This window comes from Ascaphus truei, chromosome 3 (assembly GCF_040206685.1).
Source record: "Ascaphus truei isolate aAscTru1 chromosome 3, aAscTru1.hap1, whole genome shotgun sequence".
In the NCBI taxonomy this organism is placed as follows: Eukaryota; Metazoa; Chordata; class Amphibia; order Anura; family Ascaphidae; genus Ascaphus; species Ascaphus truei.
The window spans coordinates 22,630,210-22,649,266 of NC_134485.1; the positions used below are offsets into that span (position 1 = coordinate 22,630,210).

Consider the following 19,057-nt stretch of genomic DNA (forward strand, 5'->3'; position numbering starts at 1 on the left):
TCAGCGATCCGTTGGCAGACTTTTAAGAATCCGTCAAACGGTTTCCTGAATCCGCAGATTGGATTCTACAGATCCGTCCCCAGGCTGTGGAAGCCGCGAAGTGTTTTGGTAATAATACTAAAAAAATTAGCAAACGGCGAATCGCCCTTTTTAACATTGATCCGCCGAAATCCGCAGACCACAGGAACCGGCCGATCCGCTGAGGATTCAAATCTGCTAAAAAAAAACCTCACCCATCTCTACTGTAGAACACATGTATTCTTTAACAGTATATTCTTTATCCGGCACTACTGTAGCTAAAGCATTTATCAGACAATAGCCTCTTCTTCTCCTAGGAATTCCCCGGATGACTGCAGTATTGCAAAAGGAGGGAAGATGGGTGGAGGACCAGAGAATGTCGGCATGAATTATGGCAGCTACATAGAAGAGAAACACATTCCTCCTCCAAATATGACAACCAATGAACGAAGAGTCATTGTCCCTGCCGGTAAGATCATTTACAACTAGAAGTCGGCCAAGAGATTGTCAAGAGCTTCCAAAAGAATTGGGTTTTTTTTTTAAGCCTACCCATTATTTAAATAAATTATTGACATCAACAAAAAGGCGGCTGTTAATTGTTTTCTACAACAAGCTTTTATTCATAGAATATAGGAATCTGAAGTACGTCCAGTTGGATGGTAGAACTTGGCTTGCTGTATACTTCCAGTTTTGCTAGGGTATGCCGTATAGTCCTTGTCTGCTTTCTGCACTGTAGGTAGGGTAGTCTGCAGATGATTTCATATCATAAGCATATCTTATGAGTACTGTGGGGAAATGTGTTACCAGTCTGAAAACATGATCTGCATCAGTTTGTGGGCTACAGTGACATCTAGGAAGAAATTCTATAGTTAAATTCTCTCAAACAGGGCCCAGAACCAGACAAGCTTTTTGGACTTAGTAATACTATTTTTTCTTACACAGTGGCTTATTCTAGATCCACCCCAGTTGCCAATCAGGTCGTTTTTAGCAGAAATTCTCCATCGACTCTAATATATGGAATTTGATCTGAAAATTGCCTGATCCGCCACTTTGGCAGACATAGAATAAGACCCACAGTGCTGACAGCGTACACAGCACTGTACAGAACATTTTGCAGGCGCAATGAGCCCTGGCCACATAAAACTTACAATCTAATTTTAGGGTCTGAGATAGAGGGACTTGACCACAGTCACAAGGAGTTTCTGAACTGTAGATGAAAGATGGATAAAGTCCAGAAAGATCTTACAATTTGGGGAAATCTTAACTTAGGTAGATGTGCAGTAATTAAGGCCATAATATTTCCTATGTTTATATATCCTATGCACAATGCCGGATTTACAGTATGTATTAACTCACTAAGCTGCAGTTAAGGGCCTCACAATATGGGTATCCTCAAAAATAGAAAAAAGTTAATGCATTTCAAGTTTTCTCAAAATCGGATGACAAATAGAGACGATGACTTTGCTCTCCAAAAATCACGAAAGAAAATGTTTTACTAATAAAATTAATGTGATGTGCAAACACTTTTCATTTTAGCTTTACACCGTCTTCTATGTATATAACAATGCTAGTATAATGCTTTCATTCATTTCAGTTTCATGTTTATATTTTCAATGGTGCCTTCGGTCAGAATAATACATCTATTTCTCATTTTTGAGGCCTCTTAAACTTGACATAGCTTAGGGCAGGGGTGTGCAAACTAGGGGGGGGGGGGGTGGCGCTTACAGAGGCCCCGTGACCTTCCCCACAGCATTTAAATAAAATGCCAGTGGAGTGCGCAAGGCCTCTGCAACAGCCTCTTACCTGCTCTCCGGCGGGTTCTGGCGCTGCATTGCCATGATGCCGCTGGGTCAAAAGCAACGTGACATTGTAACATCACGTGACGCCGGAGAGAAGGTAGGGGGGAGGGGCGAGCAGGCGGACAGAGCAGGCAGGGGGCGCAAACAAAAAAGTTTGTGCGCCCCTGGCTTTGGGTCTGAGAAGGTCAAAGTCCGGCCTGCCTATGCAAAGTCTCCTTTCACACTGTCGGAGCGTGACATACACAAAATTATAGGGAGAAAGTGCACATTGTGTTTGACACAGTAGAAAACACAGACTACACACAGATAGAATATGTCTTTCCAAACAGTTTGGGGGAATAACTTTTCCAAAATATTCACTATGGTTTCATTATTTACATCCACATCTCCTGAAAAGGGCATGTTTACAAACCTTTGGTTGGAAAAGGAACTGTTTAATCCATATGACCCGTTGAAAGAGAATATAATGTTTAAAGACACATTCCGGGCTGGAAAATGTATTTGTAAAACTTTTGGAGGAAGTTCAAAGATATGCAAAATACTTACCTTTTTTCAAAGAAATCCAGAATCCACTCCAGGTTCTGAGAGTAAAAACTTCTACATATGGGAGAAAAGGGAGTACACATAATATAACATCTTTATGGGTGTTAACACAAAGGCTATTAACATTTTTGACCAAATTAAGATAAAATATGGTTTGGTAAATTTACATTTCCACTCCTATGAATGATATACTGTAGGTGTGGTATTAACCTACACTAAAAAAAATAAGTATATTTACGATTAATCCTTTGAGTGGCGCAGAGTCACTTGGTAGAAGAGACACATTTACAGGTACCAGAAAGAGGTCACTTTATTGTTATTTTTTTAAATGTGAAAAAATATTTAGATATGGGTGCCCACCTAAGCCTGCTTATGCCCGCGTATTCATCTTTGCATCAAAAAAACAAGCTACATTTCTTACATTTGTCAATTACACAATATCGTGGAATTGTTCATTATTCACTTGCATGTCTGCCTGACCCAAACGACCTGCTGAGACCCAGGAACCCCTTTCCAATGGTAAAGAAACCCAGAGAATATACATACTGTATGCAATAGACATGCTACAGGTATGTGCATATGTAAAAGGAAAGCTGACTATATAACATTTTAGGATACATTTACTTTAGGGTCAATTAGTTTGCAGATACTTTGACAGAAAAAAAATCCTAATTTATTTATATGTCATCAATTCTTATTTTTTTAAGTCATATGATTATGGGTGTTGGGTATGTCACATATACTTGGCTTCACTGTTTGGATACTCCAGCTGTAGATGTCTCCATCAGATGTGATCTCTAAACTAAAGAGGAGAGACTTAAATATATAGCGCATTAGGTTAATCACAGCAAGGGTCTTCTTCTGTGAGTGAGATGTTCAGAAGTTTAGTATACTGTAGAGGTTAGAGGCATGGTCCTCTGCTGTGTTTAACCATGGATAAAGTGATGAAAGGATAAGTATTCTGAGACAGGGATATTGCCTTAAGTATTAGTGTGAGGTGTGCAGATGGAGGGGTGAATTAGGTTGTAGACCCCTTCCGTGAACATGTGCTGGGTCCAAAATACTGATGTATTTTAGTTCCCATGCCATGCCCTTCTGTCTGATAAATTAGTAGTTGTCACTGGAGACCAGTACTTTTACACCAAAACCACCAGGATCACTAGCACCAGACAGGACAAAGTTGTTGTATAAGATTTGGTTTATTCTAGCAAGCCAGCAGACAAAACAAAGATGCACAAAACAAGATACTATACCAACTGGGGACCTGGGGAGTAGTCTCTAGCCTCGCTAGGTGCAGGGGCCTGCTTCCAGTAGGCTTGCCCTGTCTGCTTGTCATCCAGGATATCAGAGTGCTGATTCACAGTAGCCACTCTGACATGTATCTTTAGCTGGTCACAGTCAAGATCCAAACCCCTTCACAGAATGTCTCTCGGATAGTCTAGTGCTCTGATCAGCAGCACCCCTTATATAGCCCTCAGTGGCTATCCTTTACATGGGACAGGGGCTGCTGGCCAACCAGAGCACGGATTGAGTTGGTGACACCACAGCCAGAGGAGGGGGCATGCTAAGGCACACAAGACCTCCCACTGGATAGAAGCCACAGAGTCTGCATGGAACAAAGGCTCTGCTTCCTGAGAGCCCATCCCCAGACCTGATTGTCAACTCTTTAACACTCACCAAATGTCTTGACACCTTTGTCTCAATCCATATTTCTATGCAGGTACTTCGGCTAATTAAATCACAGAGTCCCCTCCATAAAAATGTACAAACGCAAATCACATTACAAGTCTGCTAGCTTAGAAATTATTACATACAATCCACATGTACAGGGCTGACCCTCACAAATACATTGTAGTGCTTACATATAGATTAAAAAACACTTTACTTCATATTGCTTGCTCACTAGACTGGGGGATTGCATTAAGAGGGAATAAAGTGCTTTACATAGAATATTTACAGACATAAGACATTGTATGTCATATATTGGTTATACTCCTTGTTTCTTCCCCAGACAAAGTACATTTAGCCGAAATAAGCCTTACATGGCCAAGTTACATGGATTTGGGGGTAGCTAGCTGGGATTCACCCCAGTTTTGTGATGCCAGCTACTACTACTGTTACAGTAGTATATTGTCCAGGTAGTGAAAAGTGAAATGCTTGGCCAGCAAGCATTACATTACATTGATTAAGTATATCAAGGGTTCATTGTCACGTCAAGAAAAAGACACAATGAAGCATATGAATCCCAGTGTCATTACCATAAAATAAGTTAATGTGTTTTCTTTTGAGGGTTTTAAACAACATGTTAGATATATTTTTGCTCCTAATGACAAACAGACATTTTGTTATAAATGTTTTAGAAATACTTGGGCAGAACTCAGCTGTCTGATTTCCAGGTGTTTTTAACTCGACTTAACTGCTGCATTCTGCTTGTTCAGCACAGGATGGTGTTGCAAGCAAAGCCAAGCACATATTTTCCTGAATAGCTAATTGTCCAGATTGTCTTTAGAGTTTCTGAGCTGTGCATTTTACTAATCTTTTCAAGACTGTAGCAGCAGGTCGTTGGTAGTTGCAAAGCAGGGTCAAAAGTGGGCTACAGTTGCAGACTACAATAGCTATCAGCATCATGGTTCAGTTTTTGTATCTGTGTGGTTATGAGCTCCAGATGGAATTTTTTCAATGTAGAGATAAAATGATGCTATATATATGTAAGGAAAAGTTTGTACCCTCGTTCTCCTGGAAATTCTTGGTATGATAATGCTTAGTATTTTATGGCCACTCCCAGCCTTTCATAGATGGTTTCTAGAGCATCAAACTAGATGAAAGTTAGATTTGACCATTTTCTGCACGATACATCATTCTGTTGGTGTTTGGATGGATTAGAGAAGGTGGAAAGTGGGGTCAGCATATTCATACATGATTTTAAAATTACAATATTATTTACCTTATATATCAAGTATAGACAGTATATAAAGATATATAGCGCGCGTGTGTGTGTGTGTGTGTGTGTGTGTGTGTGTGTGTGTGTGTGTACATATATATATAGCTTCAGTTAGAGAGTAGAAAAGTACCTGAAGCCCTTGTTAGTTGCCTGTGAACACGGAGAATAAGGACGGTTTGCTTTACTCTGATATACTTACCTTTATTGCGGGTGGTTGTTCACGACAGAGCTAGTTTGCTTAAGCTTTCATTCTTGTGTCCTAGAGGGGGGATAGGGGTCAAGGGAAGTACCTTGAGGTTCCTGTGGACCCAAGGGAATGGGCCAGAAGAAAGGGTTCCTACCCTGAAACGTTGCCCCTCTTACCCTACCCCAGTGTCTTTATGTTTTTCTGTTCCCCATACCCTCATTTGTACCCCACACTTCCTTTCCCTTTGTATCTCCCCTCCCCCCTCCCCCCCCCCCCCCATAGTCTGATAATTAGAGCTGTATACTTTGCTAAATGAATCAGTGAGCAGTTCCAATTTAGTACATTTATATTATTTACGCTATTAAATTTGTGGCTTATTCTGAAACTATCTACGTGTTTCTATCTATTATAGTGTGCTAGAGCCTACTTTGGATGTGTGTGTGTGTGTGTGTGTGTGTGTGTGTGTGTGTGTATATATATATATATATATATGAGAAAAATGACATAAGCGCAGACAAAGGAACTAATATATCAAATTCAAATATATCAATATGGCTAACTAAACACATCACAAATAGTTTGCAAATTGTAACATATACTTCTAAATGTCCCATGTGAATGTTGATGAAGAGTACGATCCTGCAACGTTGGGGGGGGGGGGAGGGATCACAAAATAGTGAAGTGCTGTATAAAAGGTTTATCAACGTAAACTGGTGACAAGCCACTTACAATATGGCAATGTAAACCAGCATTGTGGGATGATAGCCCCGCACCACAATCACTGTGAAGCTGGGCGTCTGAGACCCCCACGCTTGAGGACAACTGTACCAGCTGTTCAGCAGACTCCGGAGATCCAACCCGCTCACTCGTCACCAGCCGATATCGTCAGGGACATGGGATGTATACTCAGGTGAAAAAACTGCACGAATGAGTGTGTGTTCGCGGTTGCTAGTTCTTGGATACTAGTAGCTGAATAGTATCAATAGCGTCCATCAGGCAGCTCAGCAGGTTACCCACTTAACTCAATTTGCAAACTATTTGTGCAGTGTCTAGTTAGCCATATTAGATCTAGCCACATTGATATATTTGAATTTGATATATGTTTTCCTTTATCTGCGCTTATGTCATTTTTCTCTTCTAGCTTTCCCTGTGGTTTTTGTGTGGGACCAGAGAAATGATAGCTGCTATTTATAGGAACACATTACATGATACTGTACATACATCTACATGTAATTGGGAGGTGTATAGTTTTGCGCATCAAATTCTTTTTTTTTATATGTGTGTGTATAACGTGGAAGTAGTATTGTGTATTATTCGGCACTATTTTATAACATGCAAATGTTTTTAAAAGTATTTTTTTTATATAATAGTACGAGAGTCAGATTTATAGATTGTTGAAAAGGTGTTTTATTTGGTGACAGTTTCTTTTCTTCTTTGCAAGTCAGTGCAATAAGGTAATCTAGTATAAAAATGAAAAAAGTAGAATAGATTAGCTCATGTTGGAGAGAGAGAGAGGGAGAGGGAGAGGGAGAATATATGTTATAACTATGAGAGAAATTGTTAGTAGTAATACAAATCTGGAGCTGTAGTATTCAAGAAGAATGATTTACATAAATATATTGCAAGAAAAACAAACATTTGCATGCATTTTTGGGGAAGAAATGGTCTGTGTGAGATATGACCGTATTTGCTTGTTACCACATGTTGAATAAGATAACTATTTTTGCTGTTATTTAAGGAGAGGGGACTACGTGTCATACAGAGGCTTTCTTGCTTTCTGAGACATTTGCCAAATCTGATTCCTAGATTATAATTAAATTGTAATTGGGGCAGAATATCTGCATTTGTCCCCTAATATTCAGCTCGCTATACTTGTGAATATACTAAAATCGTTACTTGTAACACGGTTTTTAATTGCGTGTCTTCCGGCTGCCTGTATCATTGAAGCCAATAACATTCTGGCTATTTCAGATCCTACCTTATGGAGCACAGACCATGTACGACAGTGGTTGGAGTGGGCAGTGAAAGAATATGGCCTGCCAGATGTTGACATTCTGCTGTTTCAAAACATTGATGGGAAGGAACTATGCAAAATGACCAAAGAAGACTTCCACAGACTTACCCCAAGTTATAATGCGGATATCCTCCTCTCACATCTTCACTACCTCAGAGAAAGTAAGACAATGACCTTTTCAAATAACTGTTCCATCTACATTAGTTATTGTCCCATCATTTCCGTGATTGCACATGGGAATGGGGAAAATGTCCTTATCACCTTTTTTTAATTGTTGAGAAACATTTATATATTTCAGTATGTTATTGTATAGATTGTTTGCTATTAATAGTTTTCAGTTCTTTGTTTAATAGCATGTTTTACACAATTCTCATGCAACAGTGCAAGTCATTTTATATAGAATATACATATTTAATGTTATGTCTGAACAATTGCCCTATTGTTAAATGATTGAGGAGGAGCTGCATACATAAACCAATGGCAAATTTATCGCTAATCACTGATCAGATTTAGAACACTTTTTCTTTTACCTTTATCTGGTGCCTTCCCAGCTGCACATGTATTAGTATTTAAAAAGTATTTTTTTTTTTGCTTGGTCCATAAATAATCATACATATTACTTTTAGCCTTTTCCACCCTGAATACATATTTCAGATTTGTAACTCAGCTTTTGTCCCAGAAAATGAATCTTAAAAACAATAGATTATTATCTCACTCGTGCTGACAAACGTTTTTGAAATAAATAAATCCCACGAATAAATAATTTGCCGGTGTAACTTTGGAATTGTACACTTCATGACCACTTAATTTTCTTAGACGTGAGTCGCCAATTATCCCTCATAAAATCAACATGTATTGTATGTTATGGGAAATGTATGATTGTACTCTTCCCAGCCATTCTGCCTCAGCTTGCAGAACTAGTTGACATATTTAAAATAATAAAACAAACATTACCAATCATAGAGAATGTATCTCATGACTTACAGCTGTCACTTTACTGCATTTCCTACCACAGTACTGTATGTTGCTTTGGCTTCACTTGTTAAATTCCATGCATGAACCACACACAAAACCATGTAACTAAAATGGCTCTAAAATGGGAGAACACCTTTTTTATTGTAACCCTTCTGGTGCTTGACTCGTCCCATATTGGGATCTTTTAATGAAACCTAAAAGGGATTTCTTATTAAAAAATTACAAAAAAGATATATATTTTTTAGCTTCTGATTGTATTATTGGATCAACAAGATAATTTCCAATAGACACCAATAAATCTCTTCTTTATATTTACAATTCAGATAATTATGCAAAGAAAGGATCTTTGGGATCTCCAAAGACCACGTATGCATAGTAATCTGAATAATCCCACTGGGCGTCCTATTCATTTCTATTGGCATTCTTTTTAGTACATTAAATACAATGAACGAAAAAATAAGTAAAAGATTAATCACAGCACCACTTGGGAGTACTGCACTAACTCACACATATACCCATAGTCAACAATATATAATATGTTATTTTAATATAGCACTGATGTACACAGCACTGCACATATCATTTTTCCAGCACAATGAGTCATCCCAAAGATCTTAAAATGTAATTCCCCTAAGACACAGAGGTTAAAGTGACTTGTCCAAGGTCACAAGAAGTTTCTGACATTGGGATTCCAAGTAGGCTCACCTGCTTCAAAGACATTACCACTGAACTACTCCAGCCCTAAATTGTCCAGATGAAAAACATATCGCATTTGCTACCCTACTAATTGGGTGACCAAAACTCTGCGTCTATAAAAGATATGCAAACCACTGTTGGTTTCCAATTGAATATGGGATTTTTTCATTGGTAATTCCTGATGATCTTCTAGTGCTTCTTTCATGAATTTATGTTATAGCATAACTTGGGTTGGTTTAAACAATTTTTTTTTCTCTTTTGCAGATTTTCTGCAAACTTTCCAAAATCAGCTAGATCGAATGGCCTTTTAGCATTTCCCATTTACCGGCAAATGCTTTGCTGCCATCTATCCTCTGGTATTTAGTTTATGAAACATAGTGATTTTGACCCTCTACAAAATCAATTTCTTTAAAGACAACAAGACTCTTTCAAGATTTTCTTTTTTCAATTTGGTTGTTGCTTTGTTTTGTTTTGTAGCTCCTCTTCCACATTTGACTTCAGATGATGTTGATAAGGCCTTACAAAACTCTCCACGGTTAATGCATGCTAGAAACACAGGTAATGCTGGCACTACTCCCATCTCTTCAAGACTCAACAATACTGAAGTTTAAAAAAAAAATAGCTACTTTTGAATGGTGCATTAGTTGCACAAAGAATTTGATTTATAGCCACACTTACCAAGGCAATTAGTTTAATTACATTCAGTCATTTTTAATGTAATAAAAACGTACTGCATTTATTTATACCTCTAACGCTTCACGCCATGTTTAACAATGTTGACAGAAAAGATACATACTTCCAGTTAGGAGAAATGTTCTGAAAAGAGTTGCCATTGTTTAATGCCTCAACAATCAACATATGCTGTGTATGAATAGGCATGCACCCAGTAATTAAGTCTTAATTACGCCATCAACTTCACAAACTGAAATTTGCACTTGGATTTCTCCCAGCCATTTTATAACTTTCAATTAAACATCAGTGATTTCGATGTAAACGTGACAAATTGCAGGACGTACTATACTTAGCAAGGACATGGTTTTAACTCCCTAATGATGGGAGGTAAATTTGTACTTCTGGGATTGAGTATGCTGAATATTTTAAGTAAAGGGCATTGAGCATGTTGCGTGGTCTGACAATATTTAACTGGTTCCTTTAGTAAGATGCAGCCACCCTTAATGTGCATTTCGTACTTATTTGTCTCCTGTGAAAAAAAATATGTTATTTCACCAGGTAATATGTAACTCCAATCGTATCCGATACTTATTGTCCTTAGTGTTCCCATTTATCTGTTCAGATCAGATACATAAAGAAAAGATTTACTTGATGGTCTGGATCAGGGGTAGCCAACTCCAGTCCTTGCCCCCCAACAGGTCAGGTTTTCAGGATATCCCTGCTTCAGCATAGGTGGCTCAATCAGTGGCTCAGTCTTTGAGCCACTGATTGAGGCACCTGTGCTGAAGCAGGTATAGCCTGAAAACCTGTCCTGTTGGGGGCCTTGAGGACTTGAGTTGGCTACTCTTGGTCTGGATATCTGTTTAACCTTTTTGTTGCTAGAGAGCGCTCCTACCATCCGTCAGCGGTAGCCTTTCTAGCAACGTTGTTAATGAAGTGTTTTTGAGCCAGTCTAACATGCATGTCTTTACAAGGTGCTAATCTGCCCTTAGAGTAAACATATTGCAGTGTAAATTCAGGTTTAGCATTCCAACTATTGGAATACATTTCAGATCCTTTCAGCTGAGACATTGAAACAAATAGCCATTTCAAATTTTAAGAGCATGTGTGTCTTATAATGGCAAATCCTAATATGTGATTGTGCAAGACTTCCACCTTCAGTTGGTTATTTGATCAATTATCTAAAGTATGGGGACATAAATGACAAATGATATGAAAAACATGTTATTCATTTTTTCTTTGTATATAGGAGGTGCAACGTTTATTTTTCCAAATACATCTGTATATCCTGAAACAACTCAAAGAATTTCGAACAGGCCAGGTATGAATTCACTATTTTCATATTATTTCCTTTTACATATTTCTCTCCCTTTTACTGCCACAGGGGCTAGTAATACTGTAGGTTATAAACACCCTGTGGCAGCAGAGGTGTTAAAAAAATGATTGTTTTGTGTCTTTACAATATGTGTTCCCATTAGTCTTAATGAGATAGATGGAGTGGCTGAGTGAGTAACGACACTGACTGGCACCAGCAGGGGAGCTTGGTTCAATTCCCGGTGTCGGCTCCTTGTGACCTTGGGCAAGTCACTTTATCTCCTTGTGCCTCAGGCACCAAAAACATAGATTGTCAGCTCCACAGGGCAGGGACCTGTGCCTGCAAAATATCTCTGTAAAGCGCTGCGTATAGCTAGCAGCGCTATACAAGAACATGCTATTATTATTATTATTATTATTATTATTATTATTATTATTATTTGTGGATGAAATTAGACATTGTACAAAGGAGGGCAGTTAGGATTATAATATAAACACAGATAGCTAACTGAACTAATGATACAGTATACTTCTGGCACATTGTGAGAAAAAAAAGTACCTGCATGAAACAACTTGTGGGTACTATGCCAATTCAGAATAGAACACAGAAGTGTAAGAGAGTGGCCAATTCTGATGAGATCATTCATCCGAGACATTTGGAAGTTTGGATTCTGTCCCCAGTGGACAGAGCCACTAACAGTGAAGTATGACTGGAGCTGCTGTAGTGACATGATGAACCAAGGGTCTCGGGCCCAGGACAGCAGCATCGGGGAGGCATTTATTCAGTGTCCAAGTTTGCCCCGTCTTTGTTTCTTTGACATGTCAGGAGAGAATCATGAGGCTTTCATGACACCAGTGACTCTTATCGCCTAGAACAGGAGTAGCCAACTTCAGTCCTTAAGGGCCACTAACAGGTCAGGTTTTAAGAATATATCTGCGTCGGCACATGTGACTCAAGCAGTGGCATAGTTGATGACTGGGCCACTGATTAAGTCACCTGTGCTGAAGCAGGGAAATCCTTAAAACCTGACCTTTTAGGTGGCCCTTGAGGACTGGAGTTGGCTACTCCTGGTCTAGAAATGAATCACAAACCACTTTCCACTGAATTAGAGACCCTTTAACCATTTTATTTGTCCAATTCCCCTTCACTTTCAACCCTTCTCACTCTTTCTTTGTCAAGCTTCCTCTTTACCCATAAACTCTTCCCCATCCTTCTTAACAATTTCCCATTTCTCTTTAACACTTACTCTCTCTACCCAGCACCCTTCAACTATAACAATGTACGCTTCTTCCCCTTTAGCCTATTCCATTTCTTTCCCCCCTCACTGACATTTTCCTTCATTCTAAGTCCCCACTTCTTTTCGCCCTTTTCCTTTTCTCTATACTCATCTATCAGTGTTCATACTGTAGGTGTTTGAAACATTGGCCTGCCCAAGTCTCCAACCCCCCCCCCCACAAAAGGGACATTGACACTCTTGTTCTTTACAGTTAACCCAGGTCCAAACATTTCTGTTGCTGATCTTACACATGGATGTCATCCGGGGGTGAAGCCTGACAAACTCTCGGGGTCCTCAGATAATCAGTAGAGATGAACGACTTTGTTTGGCGGATATGTATTCGCAGGGGATCGTCCAGTTCCTTTGATTCGTGGATTTCAGAGGATCAATCTCACAAAGGGAACTGGCGTTTGGCGGATTTTTTTGTATTATTATTGCCAATACACTCCGCGGATTCCGCAAACCCACTGACCGATTTGTAGAATTCAATCCGCGGATTCGGCGATCTGCTGGTGGATTTTTGAGAGGGTTGTATCCAATGGCGGTTTTTAATGAATCCGCACAGATTAAAACCGGCCAAATCCGTTTGCCAATTTTACACCGTGAAATGGATTTGGGGGGGAAAATGACAGAAAATCCGGGAAATGGATTTGGGGCGGATTCGCCCCTCTCTAATAATTAGACTCTTAACTATTTATAAGTATTTAAAACATAATGACATAAATGCGTCTGTTTAAAAGTTGAAAATTCTAATCTTTTCATTGGATAAACGTGAAAGGGAATATGAGAAGTTACCACTCGCCCAAGAAATTGCAATAACAAAGTGTGCCATTACATCTTGAGGAAACATCTAATGTTTTCTGATAGATCATATGTTCTTTTTACCAAGTATCCCAAAACCTATTCCAGGTGATCCTGAGCCTGACAGGCTTATATAATAACCAATGAATATAGCGTTCAGATGCAAGGTATCTGCACATGCACACGCACACACAATAATCTGCTACTATTTTCATGACCGGTGTCATCAGCTTCTCCTAAGACAGGACAGCAGATCTAAGAGTTAATTCAGAAATAAATGTATATTCAAATGTCTTTTATGTCTGAACACATTTTACAGGATGTCTGATTTGGTTTTGACTTTGTGAGGTGAGTGTGACACTGGCAAATTCATATTTCCCTACAGATTTACCATATGAGCCATCAAGAAGGTCTGCTTGGACAAACCACCCGGCACCCCAATCTAAAGGTATTGTTCCAGCACATTTAATTCTATACTGAACTGATAAGAATAATGAGAAGTGTTGTATTCTATTCTTCAACTGCAGATTTCAGATTCCGTCTTGTTTTCATTTCAATTAATTAACATCCATTATTACATAATAATGATAACAATACATGCACCGTGACTCCTGCATTACTCAAAGGTCCAAATAATAGTAAATTGGAAGTTCATATCGCTGACAATTCAACTAGGCGAATTGTTTGAGAATCTAAAAATAAAATAGGGTATTTTAAGTAATGTTGATAGTTTCTTTAGTAACATGGACATGCTATCATTACCTTAGAACAGTGTTTCCCAACTCCAGTCCTCAGGGAACCCCAACAGGTCAGGTCTTAAGGGTATCCCTGCTCCAGCGCAGGTGGGTCAATCACATCCTGTGCTGGAGCAGGGATTATCCTTAAGACCTGACCTGCTGGGGTTCCCCGAGGACTGGAGTTGGGAAACACTGCCTTAGAAATACAATAACACTTTTTGGAGTACAAGAGATAGAAGAATTGGTAATGCTATTAAGTCACTAGCCCAAACATGGTCCTTTCCTCAAGACCTTCGAAACTGGAAATATTATGGGGTGATGGTATTTGGCTTGACAATGTATGCCAGTTTGCTTTGCTTTTACTATATTTACAGTACGTTGCAAAGTGTTGTGATTTCTGCATAGATATTTCATAAAGGGTTAATTCTATGTAGCGTATCCAAAAATGATGAAATGTTAGCTGTATAATTTGACATGGCACAAATTGTATCAAATCTGTATTTGCATCACTTCTTCCTTATAAATGGCTCCTTTTATGAGCAACTCAAATATTATACACTGATTGTTTCCTAACAAGCTTTCTTCCCTGATGTTGGTATCATCAATTTTAGTTTGTTAGTGTTAGCTGTAAGTGTATTTCCCTACTTGTAAAGCATGTTACAAATAACTCACTGTCTTATTTCAGCATCTCAGCCACCTACAACAGTGCCCAAAACAGAGGATCCACGACCCCAGCTAGGTAACATTTTAATTGTCTTAATTGTTACGTTTTCAAATGGTACTTATCTAAAATATTTTAATAGGTTTATCGTTCAAGTCCATGGCATTAGCCAAAGGCTTTATTCAATGTTGTACCTGTATAGGGTGCTCATGACACCTGGTACTTCTTTTTTTTATCTGCTATCTGACTCACACATAGGATATCGAAAACATATAGGGTCAACTTGTCTGTGAAGACTAGTTTGGGTAACAGAAGTTACGGTTTGTGTTTCTTTAAAAACAAAAACCTACTCGACCTTAATAACCACAAACTACACCATTCTAACATATTTCTCTACAGGAAATGTAATAAGCAGTCCTTTTTCTCTTTGGCAAACACAATCAGCAACACTCTCTAACCTGCATCTTCTTTTCTACTGCAATCGCAAGTGTGCGAGCGACACTGCTTGAATGGTTTTGTTAATCTGGCAGAGTAGGCTGAAAGTCGATCTAAGGGAGTAATTCCATATAATCCAACGCATCCATTGGGGCAATACTCAGACGAAAATCCCTATTGACTTCAAGGGAGATTTGGGGCTGAAAACTGTCAGAACGCCTCATTGAACTATATAATTAAGGCCCTAATACCACAAGTGCACTGCAGAGGTTTTCTGAATTAGCCAATCTCCTGCCAGTGCCTTTCCATGCTGGGTATTAGCTACACATACTGTGTCTAATTCACCCCTTGTATTCATTCACACCTCTTCTCTTGGTGAACTAGTACAATCTTTTGGATTTCAATATAATCTTTATGCCCCTGTCTTTCTTTGCAATCTCCTCTTGGATGTCTCACCGCTACCTGAAGCTAACATCTCCAAAACAGAAATCATATTCTTTCCCTTTTCCACTGCCACAGCTATGCCAATACTCTCCCTCGATTACAGGCATTCCCTTGGTCCGCCTCTCTCAACATCAGTCCATCCAAAATGCTGCCGCTAGTCTCACCTACCTCACTCACCGCTCCATTTCTAGTGCTCCACTATGCCCCTTACAGTGGCTCTCCATAGCCACTAGAAACATTTAAAACCTTAGTACGGGTTTACAAAGGTTCCAACAACACTGCCCAACCATTTAGTACATCTCAGCCCTCATCCATTCGTTCTGCCCATGATATCTGCCTTTCGCCCACTTTATTACCTCCTCTTACTCCCACCTGCAAGACGTCTCCCGTGCTGCCACCACTCTCTGGAATTCCCTATGTAGTAACAAATAGGTCTCTCCCACAGCTTTCAGGTGTTTTTTAAAAACTCTTTGAAAAATCACCTTTTCAAGAAAGCCAACTCGTCATACCTCTAACATCCAACTCCCCTTCCAACCCCATTGGGACCATCTGTGTAGCTGGACCAATCTTCTCTATGTAACATCTCCCCCCTCACCTCCCCCCCCCCAAAAAAAAACCTTAATGGCTTCAGCCTGGGCCATATTTGTATCTGAGCAACACATGCTAGAATGAGCAGCCACCTTACCTCCTTGTTTCAACATTGTCCTTCATTCCCTTTAGATTGTAAACTCTCATGATCAGGGACCCCATTACCTCTTTGTATCTGTTTGTGCATGTTTGTCCTCACCTGTATGTAACTGTTTATGTTTTTGTAATATACATAACTGTACTCCTTTGTACCGCAGTGCGGAATCTATTGGCGCGTCAAACATAAATGATGATAATGATATCACTATCTCCTGAATAAGGTCCCTTGAGGGACGGTAAAAAAAAATCCTCTTTCTACTTCTCGATCTTTCGCCAGGTTTATAAAACCTCTCTATAATTATAGATATTTTCCAGGTTATTTTGTGAAGTATATTTTCCATATCGACGCCTTCTTTTTGATATCACATATTTTAAATAGTACAATATTTTGTTTTTACAATGTACTGTACCTGTCTAGTTTCGGGAGATGATACATTAGCAAAGTTGAGCAGACAAATGGATTCAGTACATAAAATTATTATTTTTGGAACAATAATTGATAGAGATATGTTCAATATTTTTATTATGATTGTTTTTAGATCCGTATCAGATTCTTGGGCCAACCAGCAGCCGTCTTGCAAATCCAGGTAAAATACTAAACATTATTAGAGGATTTGTTGTCCAGAATTAAGTACCAATGTTTCGGATGTTTTTTTAATCTCTTCATATAGAAGATAGTATAGATCACACATACATACGGTACAAATATGAAGCAATCCTGAAGTCTTCCAAATGCGAATCTTTCACACATTTTACATACTGTATTTAAATAATATTGTTATCATTCTTCCATTAAAAACATGTTGACTTCCATTATGTATTTGTATATGCACATATATTGTATTGGAAATAACAGATGTTCTTACATTAAAACATATGCCGAATAGTGTAATCATACATTCTAGTAATGTCTATGTTGATCATGAAAAAACAGGATAGGTAGCGCTAACTGAACTTGCTGTATAAATATATATAATATAATACAATAACCCAATATCTTGCGTGAGAAAAGATATAGGTGGCTGCCTATGATATCACTCTGAGCCCCTGGTCAGAAAAACACTGTAATAACAAAGAATCGATATCTACGGCGCCAAGCATATATTAACAAGAAAAAAGGATATATATAACCAGGAGTGGTAGATGTGCAGATCCCAGGATATCTCCAAATGGTGAAATAGGTGCTTAAAGAAAACAAATTAAATACATAGCATAATGCTGTAAGGTGAACATGACACACAAAACATATAACAAACAGCTGAGATGTCAGACAGGTGAACAAATTACATAAACATTTAATTAAAGGACATTAAAAAAATTACACAGAATTTGACATGGAATAAATAAGTCAAACCGAAAGTTTAGCCGCAATGGTTATAGTGCCCACTCACCAGACGGATGGTAAGGGCAGGCAGTGGATAATTCAGAGAGTATCCCCTCTCATCTGTGGCCTGGAATCGCTGGTTGCGGTGATCCTGTTTGTGGTCAGCGTCCCACGCATCGGCTGGTGTTTTCGGGCGGAGCGCCCCCCTTTACACGTTACTCCGGATGCGTTCTTAGCCAGGGATCCACAGCAGCAGATTCGCCAAAGATGGAAGCTCAGCAAGCCACGATGGGGATAGGTAAAAACGGCAGTACAAACAGTAAGACCACCCTACGCGTTTCAGAAGCACTGCTTCCTTCTTCAGGGATATATAGGGATAGTGTCCCGAATTGTCCCTCATATAGGTAGTGAATGAAAAATCATCATTGCACCTGAATAAAGTCTTTGACATGCGCAGTCGCACGTAGACAAATCCTGCACATGCGCAATCGCAGATTTATGACTGTTGGTAAATCTCAACTGGTCAAACATACATAGAAAATACAACGTAAAAACAAACACATTTAGACAAAAAATACATAGTGAATATAAAGGTATTATAGGTGTGTGGTGTACCTTGACTATTTGATAATATATAATTCTAGTGTTAAGAGGATTAAATACTTCCTATAACTACTTAGGACTCTTTAACCTATATTTAACTTCGTGTGAACATAAGTTTGTGATTAACTAAGCTATATAGTGAATATCCAATTGTGACTGACCTAAGATATCTAGGTACATTTATAGTATATATATTTTATTTAATTCTACATATACATATTTATATCGTACCCTGGTGATAGAGCTTAAATATGCAAACATTATTATTACCAAAATATATATTAAAGTGTTATTATACAACATGTATATATCATCATTTTGGAAAAACCACCTAAGAAAAATGATCAACGTTTAGAACCAAACTGTACCCAATATAAATATTAGTGCACAGTTTATGTGCCAACCAAAAAGGATTTCAAGTCAAATTCAATATTGAGACCTTGTGGGGATAGGGTACGAAGTTCGTAAATCCAAAAGGATTCTCTCCTCCCCAAAAGGCCTACAACATTTCCCCCCACCCCTCAAATGAGGAGTAAGGGCCTCTATGGCCATACAGGTTAGTCCTATGGGATTCTGCTTGTGCTCTTGAGGAAAGTGATTGGATACACTATGGGTAGTTAGACCTTTCTTTATATTGTATATATGTTCATAAAGGCGTCGTTTAACTGTTCTGGTGGTCATACCCACATACTGCAGATCACAGGGACATTCAAGGAGATATATGACATGCGTCATATAATTTAATGAAAGTGATGTACTGTAGTTTTTTTTGTCCTGGATACATAAAAGGTGGAGCTGTGATCTACATAGATTTTTTTTTGTTGCATTTTTAAATACGTGGAAATGGTGTCAGGCTTATTACAATTAATATGTTGTTTAATGACGTAGGATTTAGATGTGTTATTAGACTGAAACGAAAGACTTTTTAG

The 19,057-nt window shown here is 38.7% G+C and overlaps 1 protein-coding gene across 6 annotated transcripts in view; it reads left to right on the forward strand.

Moving 5' to 3' along the window:
- Positions 1-19,057, forward strand: part of ERG (ETS transcription factor ERG) — a 289,132-nt gene that overhangs the window by 258,517 nt on the left and 11,558 nt on the right. For 5 of the 6 annotated variants that reach the window (XM_075593742.1, XM_075593741.1, XM_075593743.1 and 2 more), the window contains 7 exons: positions 336-487; positions 7,460-7,663; positions 9,651-9,731; positions 11,095-11,166; positions 13,623-13,685; positions 14,660-14,713; positions 16,741-16,788. In XM_075593742.1, the coding sequence (XP_075449857.1) occupies positions 336-487; positions 7,460-7,663; positions 9,651-9,731; positions 11,095-11,166; positions 13,623-13,685; positions 14,660-14,713; positions 16,741-16,788 (674 nt within the window). The remainder of the gene's footprint in view (positions 1-335; positions 488-7,459; positions 7,664-9,650; positions 9,732-11,094; positions 11,167-13,622; positions 13,686-14,659; positions 14,714-16,740; positions 16,789-19,057) is intronic. The other variant, XM_075593744.1, reaches the window with a different exon arrangement.